General features: G+C 33.5%; 1 protein-coding gene across 2 annotated transcripts in view; it reads right to left on the reverse strand.

Annotated features, from left to right (window-relative positions):
* Slit2 (slit guidance ligand 2) overlaps positions 1 to 18519 on the reverse strand; it is a 328161-nt gene that overhangs the window by 74861 nt on the left and 234781 nt on the right. The window contains exons 10-16 of one of the 2 annotated variants that reach the window (XM_074042535.1): positions 18094 to 18165; positions 17540 to 17611; positions 10179 to 10250; positions 6615 to 6758; positions 6339 to 6502; positions 5370 to 5393; positions 1643 to 1793 (exon numbers count right to left, since the gene is read on the reverse strand). In XM_074042535.1, the coding sequence (XP_073898636.1) occupies positions 1643 to 1793; positions 5370 to 5393; positions 6339 to 6502; positions 6615 to 6758; positions 10179 to 10250; positions 17540 to 17611; positions 18094 to 18165 (699 nt within the window). The remainder of the gene's footprint in view (positions 1 to 1642; positions 1794 to 5369; positions 5394 to 6338; positions 6503 to 6614; positions 6759 to 10178; positions 10251 to 17539; positions 17612 to 18093; positions 18166 to 18519) is intronic. The other variant, XM_074042536.1, reaches the window with a different exon arrangement.

Below are 18519 nucleotides of genomic sequence, written 5' to 3' on the forward strand. Positions count from 1 at the left end.
GTATGAGGGTCCTATTTTTCTCACTTGTTACTCTTAATTTTTTTCTCACTTATAGGCATTTCAGTGGGTGTGAATTGGTTCCTCACATAGTTTTAATTAGTCTACTTACTAATTAAGTTGCATATTTTTTCCTATGTTCATTAGCCATTTGTCCATACAGATAATTTGACAACTTTTTCATTAGGTAATATACCATTTTATTGTTGAGTTGCAAGAGTTCTTCATATAGTCTAGATATAAATCTCTTACAACACAAATGATTCTGGATATAAATTTTTTATCAGATGCATGAGTTACAAATAGTTTCTTCCCAGTACTGATTTTATGTGCCTAACTTGAAACTATCAATTTTTAAAACACACAGATCTTTTGTTCAAGTTTACATTAGAGACTAGTTCCTAATACAATTCTTAATTGACAAAAAAATCTACTAACAGCATTATAATGAAGGAAAATATCACTTATTTATAGCATTATCAGAAATCAGTATAAGTCCATTCACCACTAGAAAAATAAAATGTGAGGCTTTGTTGCCTGATCTCCATTCATCTCCAAAAGTCCTGGAGCTATTAATGGTTTCAAGAACAAACAGGTATAAAATTATCACTATAACCACAAGGGAATTAGCTTCTGTCAACTCTTTGAAAGGTATTACCTGTTTTTAATTGTATAAATGCTTAAAACTCATTATGTAACAGGCAAGTGTATAGGCACAGTGGGATGTAAACTAAAACAAAAGTCCTTGACACTAAAGGCCATGATCTAGGCAAAGACAGGAAGATCACACACACAGACACACACACACACACACACACCCTTAGACAGAAGCAATCAACTTTTATGAAGCAGTAAATGACAAATACCAGATAATGGTATACATAGGCATTGCTAAGATGCTCACAAAATGATAGGATTTCACTAGGTTTTTCTTGAAAGTTAAGAACACTAACACTAATGGTCCTCTTTTTACAAATAAAGTCAGTAAACACAAACCATACGTAGCCACAGAATTTACAATGTATTCTACAAATACATTTTTTGCACAGAGCACACACTGGCTCCAATCTTAAGCATATGGATATAAATCTCATTACATTTGCCTTTTCAGCTTTCCTTGCTCTGCTGCTTACTGTACAGAAAAAAAAAATTCTTTGGATTTTGTTACCTGACAATCACTGAATCCTTTCACCTATGAGTCAATACAATTAGTGAAGTAGATAAAAAAAGAACTACCTGATTAGATTAATACTAAACTGAGAATCAAAATGCTAATATTCAAACTATTTTATTTGATTGGTGTAAGGATTAAATACATTAAACATCTATTAAGTCCTTAAAAATGGGCTTGGGTTTAATAATGCCCAATAACTGAAAATCAAATCACCATTGTTATTAGTAGCATTAAGTGTTGACTGACTTCTGAGAGATAAGTTAAGCTTTTAAATCATATTTTTGTCTATAAAGGTAAATGGAGATAACCTTTAAAATATACTTATATGAAGATGAGATACATTCAATGCAATGTGTATCAGTTAAAGTTAATGAAGTTATTTAGAAAAAATGGTCATGAAAAATTTTCTGTGCCTTGATACTTTCAGTCCTTCCCTCTTCACAAGCAGGATTTTGTAGAGGATGAACTTACAGCTCTGCAGTGTACTGGGGGATGTGGTCTGGGATTTTGTTGAGTTTTTGATTGGAGCAATCTATTGTGGTCCCTTCACAGCGGCACTTTTCAGGGCAAGCCAGATCTGCAAAGCAGTCTCCGCTTAATTTTGATCGATAATCTTCTGTGCCTATTTAGGATTCAAGCCAGAAACAAAGATACTGAGTCCACAGGTTAGAATACTTAGAGTATTTGTAGGAAGAAAAAAAGCTAACTATAGACTATGCAGCAGGGAGACAACTTAGGGAGTTTTGGTCAATGGATGTCAGAAGAGGGTTAAAAGGAAAGGCTTGGAATTTTCTGGAAAAAAGAGTGACCAGATTCACATGACAGAAAAACATTAACAAAGTTGAGCTTTTCACAGCTGTACTTTCTGCTGATCCAGTTCTGAGCCATTCTAGCCTGTTTCACAGCTAATAACACAATGGCTATTAATTCTTAAAAAGCTTATTTTTTTCTGAGTCAAGAATTGAAAATGTACCTAGTAATAAACATAATCCTAAAATCATTGCAAATCAGGGCTTCGAGGCAAATTGATGTACTCAGGTTTTAAATTTTTCTATGGACTTTCATTTATTCTCTCCCTCTCACATAATCTTCAGAAATGCCCCAAAAGCCCACTTGTTTTTTTCATTTTGATTTTATAAAAAAAAAAAAAAAAAAAGACAAGTCAATCCTGATTTGAGCCTCAGCAGCTTGTCATGCTGTAGAAAGCTGCGTGACGTTCCATGGTGCTTGACGGAACCATGTTTTACTCATACCTCGCAACCACATGGTTAGATCAAGCACAACAGAAAATCTCGCTACAATATCACTACACCAACCACTAGGCCAGAGGTAAGACCAAGAGGAAAGAAGAGAGGAAGCAGGAGAAGAGCTACAGACGTTCTGGAAATGTAATACTGTTTACATGACATGCATTCTTCCCGCAGAACGTTTATGACCATAGTAAGAGTATTACTACCGAAGAGTTCCTGGAAACACAAAGAAGGGGCTATACTGAAAGGTGTCTCGACCGTTCCTCAGAACTGCACAATGGAAACCACAGCTTTCAGGAGCAACATCCAGGAAGAAGTTGAAGGTGAGCTACAAGGACAACAGAAAAGCTCAAAAGGACTGTGGTTTCTTCTTGAAAAATAGGCGCAAAAGACCGAGACTAGAAGAAGGTACATCAGGGATTGAAAAGGGAGGACATTAAGTTTCAGATCAGACACAATTACTTACAGCCCAAATGGTGAATTCCTGCAAAAAATAAAGATCACCAAGAAGGAAAGAAAGACAGAGTAATCCCAATTAAGGTTAATACACACACATAGCAAAATATGCTTTCTTCTTTTCATTAGCCATGGCAATCATAGCATGGTGAGATGAGATATGTCATGCTTTGTAAAATTTATAGTACCTTTTTGAAGCATAATGGCTTTAACAGGAAAACCAATGGCATAATAGATACATAGTACAAATTAGGTTCTTGCCAATTTCTTTAAAAGATTAGTTCTCTGCAAGACAGACTTCTTTTTGAGTTATCACTGTAATAGTCAGAATGCCATATAGAATGGTAACAGGCAAGTACACATGTAAAAGTGAGTGAAAACTCATAACCATATGGTTAGATCATAGAACATAGTGTACATGCTTTTAAATGACCTTTCCAATTTATGAATAATGTTACTTACTGGGAAGGGAATCATTGTATCACCAGAAGTGTGCAAAGCCAAATAAAGTAGTCACATTACCTTTGGCAATTAATGTCATTATTTATGGATATGATTTATTATGCCTTCTGTTTTAGTCCAAAGTGAAAAGGGATACTGATAAGGAAGTCTAAGAGACAAGTTCACTGAATATATTCCAAATAATCTGCAATTAATGCCATAAAAATAATGCTTATTTTATGGCAGTTTGTTACATAGTTTTACATTTTAATTAAAATTTTAGGAAATAAAAAAGGTTGAGAGGAGGCCCAGAGAATCCTGAATGTGTCCTGGCTTCTACTATTATTTTTTAAAATAATGTAACTGAATTATCAGAAATTGAAAATTAAGGCATGATGTCTTTTTTTTTTTTGATGGTACTAGGGTTTGAACTCAGGGCCTTACACTTGCTAGGTAGGCATTAGGCATGCTACCACTTGAGCCACTCTTCCAGACCAAGGCATGATATCTAACATAAGAGACATTTTCTGAAAACTACTTTGGTTCCTTTCTGTCAATAAGAGGGAAAAACTGTATTGGAATTATTTTTTTAATTGACTTTTGCTCTCTATTTGGTGAGCTGGAAATATTAATTTCTAAATAATATAAAGTATATTTAAATAGAATAGCTTGAATAATTTGGTAGCAATTACACTAACTGTTATAATCTGAGAATTTAAAACATACTACTGCATTATTCTATGGGTGATCTAGTGTTTAAAAAGTGTTTTTTTTCAGTTATGAGTTGTCAGATAATTTTCCACTTAATTGGATAAAAATAATGCATTTTAAATATTGTTACAAGTCCAATCAACTGTTCTTTTCAACACGTTACTTGTTAGACAGCCAAATGTGATATATAACATATTATTTGATCATTCAAACTCAGATAAATACTATGTCAGTATATGCTAATTGCATAAAATTATTTAAAGTGTAATTCAATAATTACAAGAAATAAATATCTCCTTAAAATAGAGACCAAACCCAAAGCCTTTTCATAAGAAGGTAAGTATGATTTTGCACTCTAACACTGTAAAAATGTCCTTTTATTTATTGCTCTTAAAATATATTATAGTCTAGAATATATCCAGGAGATGGAGAATGTAGCCAATCAATACTTAACATGTATTTTTTATATAATGATTCAAAACACACAAGTCAAGAGGCATTTTATACGATTGGCAGGCAAGGAAAAAATAAGTAAAGGAACATATTTTAAAGAGCTAGCTCTAGAATCATCAGTCTTGAAGGTGTTAAGGTTGAAGTAAAGTGATAAAATATTGCAATTATTTTTCTTAAAAACATTGTATCCATCTGCCTAAATTATTCAAGACATTTATTGCCTATGAACTTCTAATACTTCCCTGATGAACATAAATATTCTTTTTGTGGAATAATATTCTAACTCTCGATAGGTATGACTGTAGTCACAAATAAATAAGGAACAAGTAGAGATAAATCAGCATGAAGCTGCTGTGTTTTGTATAAAAGTGAAGAAAAAGTAAGCCAAAGAAAAGTACACTTTTTAAACAAAAAGCCTAAAATGTGTAAGTCTTCTGTTGAAAATGCAGTTCTGCACTGATTATAACTGATTTCATGTAGAGGTAGCTCTTTGATTACAGAAAGGCCTCTGTCTTTAAAATTAGCTTGGTAAGCTATATTTTAAAAACAGGCAGCAAGATTAGATACAGAATGTAAGGGAAAAAAATGATTCAAGTAGAAAGCCATAGGTTCAAACATTTTAGCTACTGTGAGAAATTGTAGATAATGTGCCAAAGTGAAAAGGAGAGAAAAAAGGTGGGAGTTTAATAGTAAATATGTTTAACACTAGAAGCTTCATGCAAAGGTCAAGTGTTCAGGAATCAGCTACAAGTGGTCTATGCATAAGTCATCTATCTACAGAGTATCCACTGTACTTTTAAAGCATGCATCTCAAAGTTTTAGAAGCTACATTTTATAAGGTGAGAAAAGGGTTTCTGCGGTTAGTCCTACCACCGAGCAAAACCTACCTGGAATGAAATATTGTTCTTTAGCTAAATAAAAAAAGAGAAAAAATAGAAGATGCACCTGAATGTCAGCAAGCAGAGATATGAGTTATATTAGATTAAGAATGGACTAAAATTATTACAGATAACTAAGTGAAAAATGTCTGTTCACTAAAGTATAACAACAAACAGTGAGTAATAAATGCATCTACAATCATGGATGATAACCAGCCTGACTTTGATATTAGCTTTTTAGTATGAATTAACTGCCCAATGTGAAATACGCCTGGAATAGTTAGGTAGCATACTACCCAAAATATAGAGCATATATTCTCCCATCAGAACACAGAAAATATTAGATCAAAACAAATATAAACTTTAATGAAGTAGGCTTGCTACTTCATAGTAGCACAGTGCATTTTTTAGCTTTTTGTAGACAAATGTATTATTTCCAAAATGTTACAAGATGGCCTTTTGGAAAAAAAATGTGTTCTCAAGTTCTATTCACAAGTGAATGCAAAATGAGAGTAAATTCAGAATGACCAATGAAGTATCAGGAGGTTTTTCCTTGCCCTTCTACATCTGAACAAATCATGCAATCAAGTCTCAGTTCACTTTTTGAAGAAATAAAAACATGACTGATTAATTGAAGTCGTTCAATAGATTATAATTTAACACACATGAGACAATGCACTTTAAAGGCATTTCATGTTAGCTAAAAGACCCTTGTTATATTTGAACCCTAAGAATACAGTATAAGGGATCCAGGCATCTTTTTAACTTGGAAGACAGCCCATTTTTTTGTTTTGCTGGATATACTACATGAGTTTCGTCTATGTTTCTTTTGCTTTATTTCTTTATGGGCGGAAGAAAAAGAAATGTGATTCGACAACGTTTGATAATCAGTCGAAGGCCAGCTGCTTTCAGTATCTACTACTCCCATAACCACTGCTTTTGGTCCCCAGGGAAATGCCTCATAAAGTTAGAAATTACCTGAACAACGGAATTTCTTGCTTTTGATCTGTCCAATTCTTTTGTTTGCCAGACGGCGGGGGCTGGTGCAGCGGGCACCACTGGTCTCAATGGGGTTGGTATGGAGATAATCCGCTAGCCACTTGAGATGGCAGTCACAAATAAAGGGGTTCTGGGCCAAATGCCTTGCAGAAACACAGACAGAACAGTTTTATACATAACATGCATTGGACTCAACTCTCAGATTCAGAGCAAAAATAATGGTCATCAAATTTGATCCAAGTCATGTATACATACATAGTCTGGATGGCCCGGAGAGGTGAAAAGGTGCCTTTGGCAATGGTCTGAAGCTTGTTGTCATATAAGGAGAGAAGGTTCAAGTTGTGCAGATCCTGAAAAGCATCTACCCGAAGGCAGTTGATCTTGTTGGCATTCAATAATCTGTTCAACAAAACAGTTGCTGAATTAATATATAGCGATCCTTAACGCTCTCACACGGTTTGTCCTTCTTTAGAAAACCCAGTCAGGAAATGCATTTCTTTCAATCTTGACACTAACATTTTAACTTATAATAATTTAGATATAATAGGCTGGAGACTTGTGGTTTACATGAGAAAGCAAACATCACAGAATCCAATGAACATAAATTCAGTGGTACTTACACGTGCATTTAACAAAAATTATCAAAATATGCTAAGGATGATATACAGGTAAACAATAGACAGGTCAGTCTTTTGTCAAATACACCCTAAAGACAACTTAAAACACTATCAGTTTCTTAAGCTACTGTGCAAAAAGGTTCAGACTATTCTCAAAATAGTAACCATAGTGATCTTCCCAAAACACAGGTCTCTGAGAACCATGCAACACAACAGTTCTAACTCCATCCAGAGTGCAAATCTAAGTCCTCATCATACCTTACAATGCCCAATAGGTTCTACAGCCCATTCCTGGGAAGTCTGAACCACCCACTTGTCATCCTGGCTGTTCCAGCCCAGCCACACTGGTCTTCTTGCTCTTTTTCATTCTTTCTTTCTTTTTTAAAATTTCCTTTATTCAAATGTGCATACAATGACTGGGTCATTGCTCCTCCCTTCCCTCCACCCCCTCCCTTTCCTCTTATCCCTTCCCTCTCACCCCTCAACCCCTTGCTTCCAAGAAGACACTGTTTTGCACTTGTCTCTAATTTTGTTAAAGAGAGAGTATAAACATTAATAAGAAGGACCAGGGTTTTTTGCTAGTTGAGGTAAGGATGGCTATATAGGAGATTCCTCTTGCTCTTCTTTATCCTCTACCCAAGTGTTCTTCCCAGGTTATTAGTGTCACTTTACTTCCTTTGATTCTTCTCAAACCTTCCCTCTTTCCAGTGTACCCTGACCATTTTCTCTTATATTTTCAATGTGTCTTTGGCCTTTTCCAACTTGTAGCTCTCAATTCCCTACATTTATTCCACATTTGAGATTACATCCAGAGCTTCCTTCATGCTAGATAAGTACTCTAGTTTTTAGTCCTGAATTATAAACTCACATTTAACACAATATCCCAGAAACTCCTTCCTCCCATATTATGTCAGTATTCTTTACACAGACACGTGTGGTTTATAGATCATACTTTGACAAACATCATTCTTGTAGGTTATATGTGACTATGATTCACTTTTTGGGATACACATGCAACTTTTCCCGGAACATTACTTCTACCAAACACATTATTCAACATTATGTTGTCTTGTTATCTGTTTCATATTGATTCATCTATCCACATAAAGACAGTTTAGCCTTCTTCAAGCACGATAATTTTTAATCTTTTTTTCTGTTACCATTTGTTTTACTTATTTGATGCTTAGAGCTTTCACAAATATTTCATAACTCAAAAACTATGTGCCTTATTATAAACATACTAAAATTAATCCTCTTTTCACAACACCAAAAAATGTCTATCTGTAGTTTACTTATGGTATTTCCATTTTATTTGCTTGTTTTATTAGGTACTCTATGAACATGCAAGGATAATGCTTTCTCATGGTGATCCTGTTTGTTCTGCCCTTTGGTCCCCTATCAGGAGCTGAAATTTTGTTCTCAGTGGTTCATCTAATATTTTTTAAAAAGCCCCAGAGGTAGGATTTGATGAATTCCATACCTCTCTACCTTGGATCACAATACAAATAATGCTGAAAATGTTCCTTAAGCTAACTGAATAAAGACATTAGAGAGGAAAAACTAAATGACAAGGAAATACTAGGGAACCTGAAAAAGCTGAAGGAAGATGCTCTTATGGGTCTGTTCGTTTTACATCAACATGGCCCAAGGGATAGACAATCCCCTTTGTTGATTTTATTTATCTACTTCTCCTTTACATGTCATCTGTTTAAAATAAAGTTGAAACATTTAACTTTACCAAGTTCTAATCTAGCAGTCAAGAGACATTGTGCTAATTTGTTTGGTCTTTGCAGGCTTAATGGTCTTAGTTTAGAGATGAAACATTATAAAGGTGGCTTTATAAATTAAGGTTTATCTACCTATAGACCTCCATGTTTTATGAAGACATTTGTTACATTCACAGTGGTAAGTGTATGGAAAGCAAAAGAAGGTGCCATTTTAAGTGATGGTAGTAGATAGGGCAACATAAAAAGAGCAGTTGGAGCAACTGGTATGGTTGATGATCCAGAAAAAAGTGGAAGAATGACAGAGAGGTAACTAGTAGGCAACAACATCATGCTATATCTATAAAGTGTAGATACATCTATGATGTGCACAACCATTCTATCAAATCAAAAGCAATATTTGATTTCAATACAAAAAATTGAAAACCATCATAAAATCAGTATTTATATTATTCATTGAGCTACTGTAAAATATATTAGGTGGGTCATACATTTTTAAGGAGAGAGAGAAAGAGAGAAAGAGAAAGGAGAAGTTGATAGAACAATGAAAAAACTTAAGATGTATACTAGGGTATAATTATGAGCATAAGTTTATAAAGCAAAGAATAAAAGATATATTTGGAAGATTGTGGAATTAGGAGTAAATGTTTACCAAATCAACGTCAGAGAATGAGTACTTCCCACAGAGAAATTACCATTCTAAAATCAAGAATTGTAAGGGAGACTGACTCTGAGATAGGTGAAATAAATAACATCATACTTAGCTTTGCATTCAACACATGTAGACCAGGGTCAGCCTCAAAATGAAGTTACTCTGTAAGTATTTGATGCATCAAATGGAATTTGATGACCTAATGCTGGCTTAGCATTTTTTTCCAAATTTACTTCTCCTTTGATCAAATATTTAAACACATGAGGTCAAATCTGGTTCTTATAAATATGTATACTGAATTCTTCTTTCAAGACAAAAGAGAAGTGGCTATTGTCTAAGCAGAGTGGTCTTTAAGAATAAAATCAAAGAATTGACAATTCAGTAAAGACTAGTTTGAGGACCATGTTATGGCTTACTGTATACCATATTTGTGTTTGGAGAACTTATTCCAGTATTTTTCCTCCTTTAAGTTATTTAGACAAAGGGTGGTAAGTACATCACCATCTCTCCTTTCTAACTAACTCTAGGGTAAATCAGAAAGAAACCATTCACAAGGACAGGTATTATTTGATTTCTGAATGACAGAGCAGTCAAAGTGCATATGTTCGTAACAGTGCAGATAAAGATGTTTTGGTATAATTCCAAGGAGTTGTGTCTTCAAGTACACAGTCATCATCAGTGTTCACTCCACTAAGCTAATCTTGCCTATTTCATTAAGCTGTATCATTTGGGGTCGAAGTTTCAGAAGTCTCCATCAAAACAGAAAATGTTAAGGTAACATGATACAATATTAAGTTCAATAGATCTAAAACAATCTAATACTTACAGTAGCTGTAAGGAAAATAGTCCTTCAAACAAACTTTTTGGGAGTTCTGTGATTTTATTCCCATAAAGGACGCTGAAAAAAAGTTTTAAATGAAAAAAAATCAGGTAACAAACACACATAACAAATTCATCTAATACAAATGTATTCATGCACAGGGGAGGTGAGTAGACACTAAGTATATCATAAAAGTTACAGTTTAATAAATAACTTCATTTGCATTTTCCTGATTATAGATCATATGTAGTTATTGCACAAAATTTGAAAACCATAGAAAAAGATGAATACAAATTAATATAATAACTTAATTGCCATTTCATGAACATGTTCTCTTTTAAACGTTCATACTTTTTTACACACACACACACAAACATACACACATGCACTCACACACATGAAAACATGGTTCATAGTTAATGAGACCATAGTATGTGTAACAAAGGAGAGCACTAAATGTAAAATCCATTGTTAAATGAAGGTATGACTTTTGGGCTCATAATATTGGTAGAGAGTGGACGTAACCCATATAAGGATCAAGATTTTCTTTTCAAGACATCATGTGTATGCTTCAGAAATGTAAGATCTGTGAACATAGCAATAACAAATATGGATGTAGGGGAATTTTTGAAATATATATTACCCCAAAAAACATGAATAAGAATGAGTTGTCATGGTACCCATCACTGGTCAGACACTAAGTGGAGTCATTAAGTGAAGTGAGAGGTCCGTGAATTAATAGCTTCAATACACCTGGTACCTAGCATAGGTTTTAGAATGCAGTGGATTGCAAGTAAAATGATGATAAATCAGCAAAGAAACAATTTAAGGGATAGATTAACAAAAAGGGTGAAGTGAGGGAATTTAAAGAGGAATGAAGGGAATGGAAAAATTAACTCCTCATGCCAGCTATGAATGACAGGTCTGCAATAATGTACCAGAATTAGTTTAGAAAAAAGATAGAAATTACATATGAAAGGACTGTTTTGTTTACATTTATCAAAAGTCATAAAAAATTTTCTGCAAATTTTACCTCCACTTCATTTTGAACTCCACCCTTAGAAATTCAATTTAAAAAATAATCATAGATAGCAGAATATTTATTTTTAAAGTGTGAATCATGGCAAAATTTGTAACAGTTAAAAATTAAACATGCTTTTGTAGATGCCACAATGTACCCCCAGCACAACAGTAAAAAATAATGAAAATTAAACATGCTTTTGTAGATGCCACAATGTACCCCCAGCACAACAGTAAAAAATAATGAAAATTAAACACAAATAAAATGTCCCCAATCTCCAAATTGGGATTTGTTAAATATATGTTTTCCCTCAGTATGAATCAAAGTATGAAGGATATTTTATGACACAAAAATGTTAAATGTTTTCCTAAAACATTAGGAAAAAAATTTTTTAAAATGATACACTAAAGTACTATATTAATTTTATTTGCGAAATACATGTGTGTGTGTATATATATATATATATATATATATATGATATAAGGAAAAGTGCCTTGGCATCTAGAGGTGATATGAATTTGCATCTGTATTTCTTTTTGTATTTTTATCTCTTCTGTAATAAACATGAATTAGTTGCAAAAATCAAAAAGATAATCTTTTAAGAAGATATATGTAGAAAAAAACTGAAATAACAATCTAAGTAATTATATTTGATAGCAGTATGTAATTTCTGTTTGAAAAGGAGGCAAATAAAAACACAAGATAGATGAACAGAGTGAAAGAAATGCTGTTTCCTTTTAAGATGTCAAAGAGAGGTGGAATATATTACAAAATATGGAGAAAGCTCTCAAGAAAATAAATAAAACTGGTGCCACACAGTGTAAGGAGACAGTACACATAAAATTCAATTTGTATAGAATATAGATTTTTCTTTAGAAATATAAATCAATAAGAGAAAAAAGACTGTTTAAAAATCAAAGAACAACTAGAAGAATTCCATAGGGTCAGGGACAAGGTAGAGAGGGAATTAAGAAAGGGCAAAACATGAATAAATGTATGTTTTGAGGTCAAGAATAAGAGAAGAGAGGGCAGTATGGGGACACAAATAAGCAGATTAATGTGACACTGATTCAGGATATTAGATTCAATGCCATTCAATTAATTAATTCAGCAGTAGCTATTGTGCACACACATGTGCCAGAAACTTTGCTAAGATCTAAGCACGGGGCCCAATTAAATTGAATCCAACCATTATTTTTTGAATGTCAATCACTGGCCCTTGTGCCATGTACTGATATGACAGAGATGAGTAAAATGTTGCTTCAAAGAGTTATCCAAGAAAGTACTATTGAAAATTGAAAGTTTCAATTTGCTGAGGTTTAGAAAGAAACAAACATGCATATAAATTGTTGGAAACCCATGTAAAAATCAGGGTGTGAATACTTTTAACAGTTGTTTATTTGGGACTTTTGCTTCAATATTGTCAGAAATAGCATGAAAAGAGGATCGGTTAGGAGAGATACATATGTGTCATGAAATAATTTTTCCAACAAATCATGTTTTTAATCATAGCTTTTTTTCTATGTTAAAATGTAATGACTATTGTTAGTGAGACAATATAAATAAATGGGGAAGAAAGAAGAAGTCACCCAGGGATGTAGGAAATATAATATATAGGTATTAGTCACATACGAATTAGCAATCATAAAGTATTATAATAAGCACAAACATAAAGAGAATGAGATTTCTTTACAAAAAGATATAGTAAAACTAGGTTAGAATATTTTTATATAGCTTTGATATCAAAATGGCAGTAAGGAAAATTAGTCAAAAATATTAAAATTTCAAGGACTAGTACAGAGAAGTTGGATGACAGTAAAGGAAATAGCGATAAAATATATAAAAATAAAGGAAAGACATAATCATCCCATAAAGATTAAAAGTACAAGAATGTCAGTGAGAATTTGTGCCACATTTTTAAGAGGGATAGAAAAAATTTAAAAATCAGGAAAATACAAATGAATTCAGCTGAAAAGAAAATAACACATAAAGGATTTGAATTATGTCATCTAAATTCTAAAAATATCACATTGGATCGCTTCTCTACTTTCTTCTACAGACTTAGATTCAATGTAATACATAGAAGGTACAATCATGCTGGTAGAGGATTTTTTAAATAGTCGTTTGGAAGAACAGGGAAACTTTAAGCCTATTCTTGTATGTGCAACCAGTAGGAGTGCTATGAATGCCAGTACAGTTCAACTCCAACTTTCAACATTAAGAGGCAGGAACATCTGGTGACCGTGAGAACAAAGGTCCAACATAGAAACATTTGACCTGTTTGGACTTACTTTATTATTAAATAAATATCAAGAGGGCTATACCTACAAATTAAAAATAATGATTCATATGTTTGGGAGTTGTAACTTTAAGCAATTTTTAAGAGCACAGTAAAGAGAAAGCAGAAGATAAAATGGAGACACAACAGTTTTCATTCTCATTGGAACTCCAGTAGTGAAGTGGAAGACACTGGAGAGTTGCCACAGTCCAAGAGAAGACCATAGGAAACATGAATTCAGTACTTAAGTCTTGCACTGTAGAACCATGTAGAATTTGGGAAATAGTTTATGAAGGGAGAAAATAAACTGTGATCATTTGCAAGGGGTTTGTTTAAAAAGCAATGAGAAGAGGAAGACCATATGCTGAGGACCTTGAATATAAAAATTGTCTGGAAGAAATTATTAAAATCCAGCAACCTATGAACTGGTATGTGTTTGGAGAAGAATTTACCTTAGCTGTCCCTCTTCCTCGTAAATGTTTACTCTGAGTTTCACAAAGCTCATAGTAGAGTGATGTGATTCCCTTTAGAGATGAGATAACTGAGGCTCAGGGGAATTAGTAACTAAATTCAGACATGTACCTAGGATGTGATGGAGCCAGGATTTGAACACAAGCCTTCTAGTGACCAAAAGGTTATAAGCTTAGCACTATGCTATATTACTACAATATTTTTTATTTAATTAATATAAACACAAGTTTCAAATTCATAAATAGAAAACAGTGAAAAGTGTTTGCAGATAATGCTATTATGCTGAACTCTTAAGAAAGCATTAAATATAAAAATGCTACTGCTTTCACAGGAAGAGAAACAAGGAGCCCCAAGGATAAAATGACTCAATAGATGCATATATTTTAAAGGATATTTTGCAAATAATATTTTACCTTATATTAACATGTAATGCTACAGTTCTATTCCAGATAACAATACACAATAAAGTAAACATTAATGTTAACAGTATAATCCAGGCGCCAGTGGCTCACGCCTGTAATCCTAGCTACTCAGGAGGTAGAGATCAGGAGGATTGTGGTTCGAAGCCAGCAATAGTTCACGAGACCCTATCTCGAAAAAACCCTTCACAAAAATAGAGCTGGTGGAGTGACTCAAGGTGAATGCCCTGAATTTAAGCCCCAGTACCACAACAAACAAACAAATAATGTTAACAGTACACATATGTTACTGCATTTACTTAATAGGAAAGGCTTTCAAAAACATTTGACAAATCCATCTAGCTTCATCTAGGAGATGCTATTTTGGTAATTATAAGTAACACAATTTAAAATTGGTTCATTTTTGTTTACAAAGTAAAATGCTACAGAGGTATTTGGCATCATATCATGTAAAATATTTTCACTTCTTTAGTGGATGTAATTATGAAATTAATCTGGATATACTTGAGAACAGTTCCAAAATGCCAAAGTGTTAAAAGAGGAGGTGTAAGAGAAGCTTATATAAGCAGAAGTTTGCTTTATTTGTAAACAAGAAGTGCTGCCTACACGCCTGGCTCTTACAGAGTCTACATACTCCCGAGTCTCCTTTCTGGGAGATGTTAACTCTTGGCTCCCTGTCATGATCTCTAGTAAGATTTCTTTGAGCAAACTTAGCTCTCAGTGTACTTCCTCCATCCCCATGGTCACATTCTAGCTTTTGCTGCTTCCGACAGTTGCAATCTCTTCATTTTTCGCCATCAAACATCTGCTTCCCTCCAGTCACACTGATTTTTTTTTTTTTGTCTGTCCTTGCTCATTCTTGAAACACAGAGCAAATTCCTGCCTGAGGTCTTGGTGTTTGACTGTTTCTGGGTCTTGAACATCTTCCTTTTTATATCTGCACTTCTCTACTGGTCACTCCTACAATCTGATTCTTCAGGACTTTGAGCAGGTCTCATGAAGGTTTCTCACCTTCTTCAAAATTTCAGCTCCTTTCTTATGTTATTCTGTCTTTATCTTTTGTGCTTTATTTTTATTCAGAGCTCTTATCAATTTATCTAATTTATCATTTTTTCCTTTAGAGAATGATTTTTGTGTTTTGTTCACTCATATATCCTCAGAGCCCCCAATGGGGTCTAGTATACGATTAATGTTGGACCCATTTCTGTTGAATGTACGTTCATGGTTAAAAGACAGAAAGGGCTACTACTGATCTGTTTAGTTAAGTATTTTATGGAGGGGGCAATCTTTTGAAATCTAACACAAACTGAACACAATCAGGAAAATGATACCAAATAGAATATGTAGAATATCTTTAAGATAGCACTGTTATTTAATTCTCTGCCAGTCTACTTGTTTTATAACCTTACAGAGAGTTATGTAGGAAGCCACTTTTTGTTAAATGGTTCCTACTCTTCCAGGTATTGCTATGCTTTGAACTGGAAATACCGTAGTTACTTAATTATGAATAAAATGCAGTTCCACAAGTAAAGACAATGCTTTTCTACAGCTTTCCAAAGGAATTGTGTTGCACATGTGAGTGATGTCATTACAAAGATTTAGGTTCTAACTCAGCAAGCAATCCTTTGTCATTTCTTCTACTTTTTGCTATTTAGCCAACTTTTAAATTATTATATAATTTATAATGTAATCATTCATTACCATAACTGGAATATATTTTTTTGTTGAGACAAATGATATATTTAAATAGAATGTTCTATTTATTATTTACTTTATTATTTCTTTTTACCTTTTAATTCTCACAACCCCTAAAAGTACAAATTAATGCTAGTAAGGCAATAAAGCTTAATGTTAATTCTGTGAGGAAGCAGATGTAAACAAGAATTCTCCCCTGATTTTACTCCTTAATATTTAATGGTTGTTTTTGAAACACAAATACTTGAAAGACCAAGAACTGTTATATTGACTTGACTTTCATTTTACCCTTCTGTGTAGCTGAGAGATTATATGTGTTTTCTTGGATAGCATTACTGTCCAGCATGATATACACAATACTCTTTGGAAAATTTGGTTGATTTATGTGAGTTTTACACTGAACTTTGTTATTTTAGAACTTACCAGTCTATCCAGAGAGCAATACATGACTAAATTCTCCAATAATTTTTCCTCTAGTCTTGTGCTTCCTCTAGACACCACCCCTTTAACAAACAAACATGAATCCCCAAAATACTATAGGTAAAGTGGTAGTTTTCCATTTATTTCTTTAAAGAAAATTGAAGTTTTCTGAACAGCCTCATAATAACCTTGAAGACCTATGTGTCAAGATGAGCACTGCTGTCCCTTGAAAGAGGGAGAAAGGAATTTTTCTACCAACTCCAGGAGTTCACCTGCGTCTCACACATGTATGCCAGGGCCATTTTCACTGGGAATGCTTAACTTCTGAAATCTGAAAGAGGTTGTCAGTAATTTCCATCAGTGAAAACCCTTCTCTAGCCATGAACTCTTCACATAAAAAGCTGCTAGTCTCCACATTCAAACATGAAACTCTGATCTACAGATTATTTCGCTTGATGGACTTTGAAAAGTTTTTACAACTTTGAAGGAACAGCAACCTTTATAAATTTATTTTAGATCACCTTAATGTACATAGCCATCTCCTTGATTGTCCTCTTGACATTAACAAACTGTCATGTTTTCTTATCTCTGTTCTTTAAGACATTAAAGCTGGTTCTTTCATAGAAACCTTAAGGTGATTCAGGAAGGTGTGGATGGTGGCTATTTTAGGTCATGTTCACCTGTTCTCAGCAACATTTCACCTTGCATTCACATAAAAGACACCGACACTGTTCCTAGCACAAGGGGCCATAGTTTCAGAGACCCCAAATACAGCCTCCCCCAGAGCACTCCAAAATAAACATGGTCCCTTTATTTCAAATAGAAAAAAAAAAGTGATCCCAACTTTCTCTCTTTTAACAGCACAATTATCAAACCATAAGATATTTACTCCTTTAAAATTGGCTAATTTTAGTGACAGCAGTCCTTCATAAAAATGACAAAATTTAGTAATAAAAATTAATGTTTTTCATAGTTCATCACAAGAAGTTAAATCTAAATATAAAATATGTACCCATCTTGGGTTGTAGATTCTGTTTTCCTTCAGTGAACCCTCTATACTTACAGTGAATTCAGGGAGCGTAGTCCTTGGAAGGCATCTGGTGCAAGTTCAGAGATCTGATTATTGCTCAGGTCACTAAGATCAGAATAAGGTTAAGTAAAATTAAATAGGATTCTAGTGAGGTTTTCTGTAGGAAAATGTTATTTATAGTTTTTATATTTTGGTTTTGCATCTATCAGGGCATATATAAAGTTTGCATCATAAAAATCTGAAGACTTCCAAACATAAAGACAAATTGCACATTTTAAATCAGCTATTGGCTATTTGCTTATTATTAAAAATACCATGTCTTATTTTTGACGATAGAAGATCTACTAATTTGAATAATATATTGACTATATATACATTCTCACATGCGAATAAATGTTAAATTACAGAGAACTTTAAAATTATGTGGTTTAGCTCTTAAGATTAAAATATTATGTAACTAGCAATCAGTCATCTCACTTAATATTTAAACTGTCAAACCCTTAAATATTCATATGCAGATTTCTTTGCATGTTCATGACCTGTATAATTTTACAAATTTCACATTTTCTCTAATATTATTCACTCACATTCTTCTGAGCTTTTTATACGGTGAGAAAGCTCCAGGAGGGATGACCTTGATTGAGTTCTGTTCCAAACGTCTGTAATGAAAAAATTCAATTTTTAAATGGCAATGTGAACTCTCAGATATGTTTAGTTCCTGCTCAGGATTCATGTCAAGAAGTCAAGTCAGTGCCCCTCCTGAGGAATGTTTTCTATTTTCCTCAAAAATGACTATGAAAATTAATTGTATAGTGAGATTGGAGTTAAAAGCAAGACAATTATAAAATCAATAAAAATATTCAGATGTTTATGTAGCAGAATGCCATAGCTCAGACTTTATATAAAGGAGAAAGCCTTTTTAAGACTAATTTGAGAATCTATTTTCATTTGTTTTGTGTTGTGTTTTCTTGTAGTGGTGGGGATAGAATTTAGGGGCTTGTGCATGGTAAGCA

The sequence above is a fragment of the Castor canadensis genome, chromosome 9 (genome assembly GCF_047511655.1).
Source record: "Castor canadensis chromosome 9, mCasCan1.hap1v2, whole genome shotgun sequence".
Taxonomy (NCBI): domain Eukaryota; kingdom Metazoa; phylum Chordata; class Mammalia; order Rodentia; family Castoridae; genus Castor; species Castor canadensis.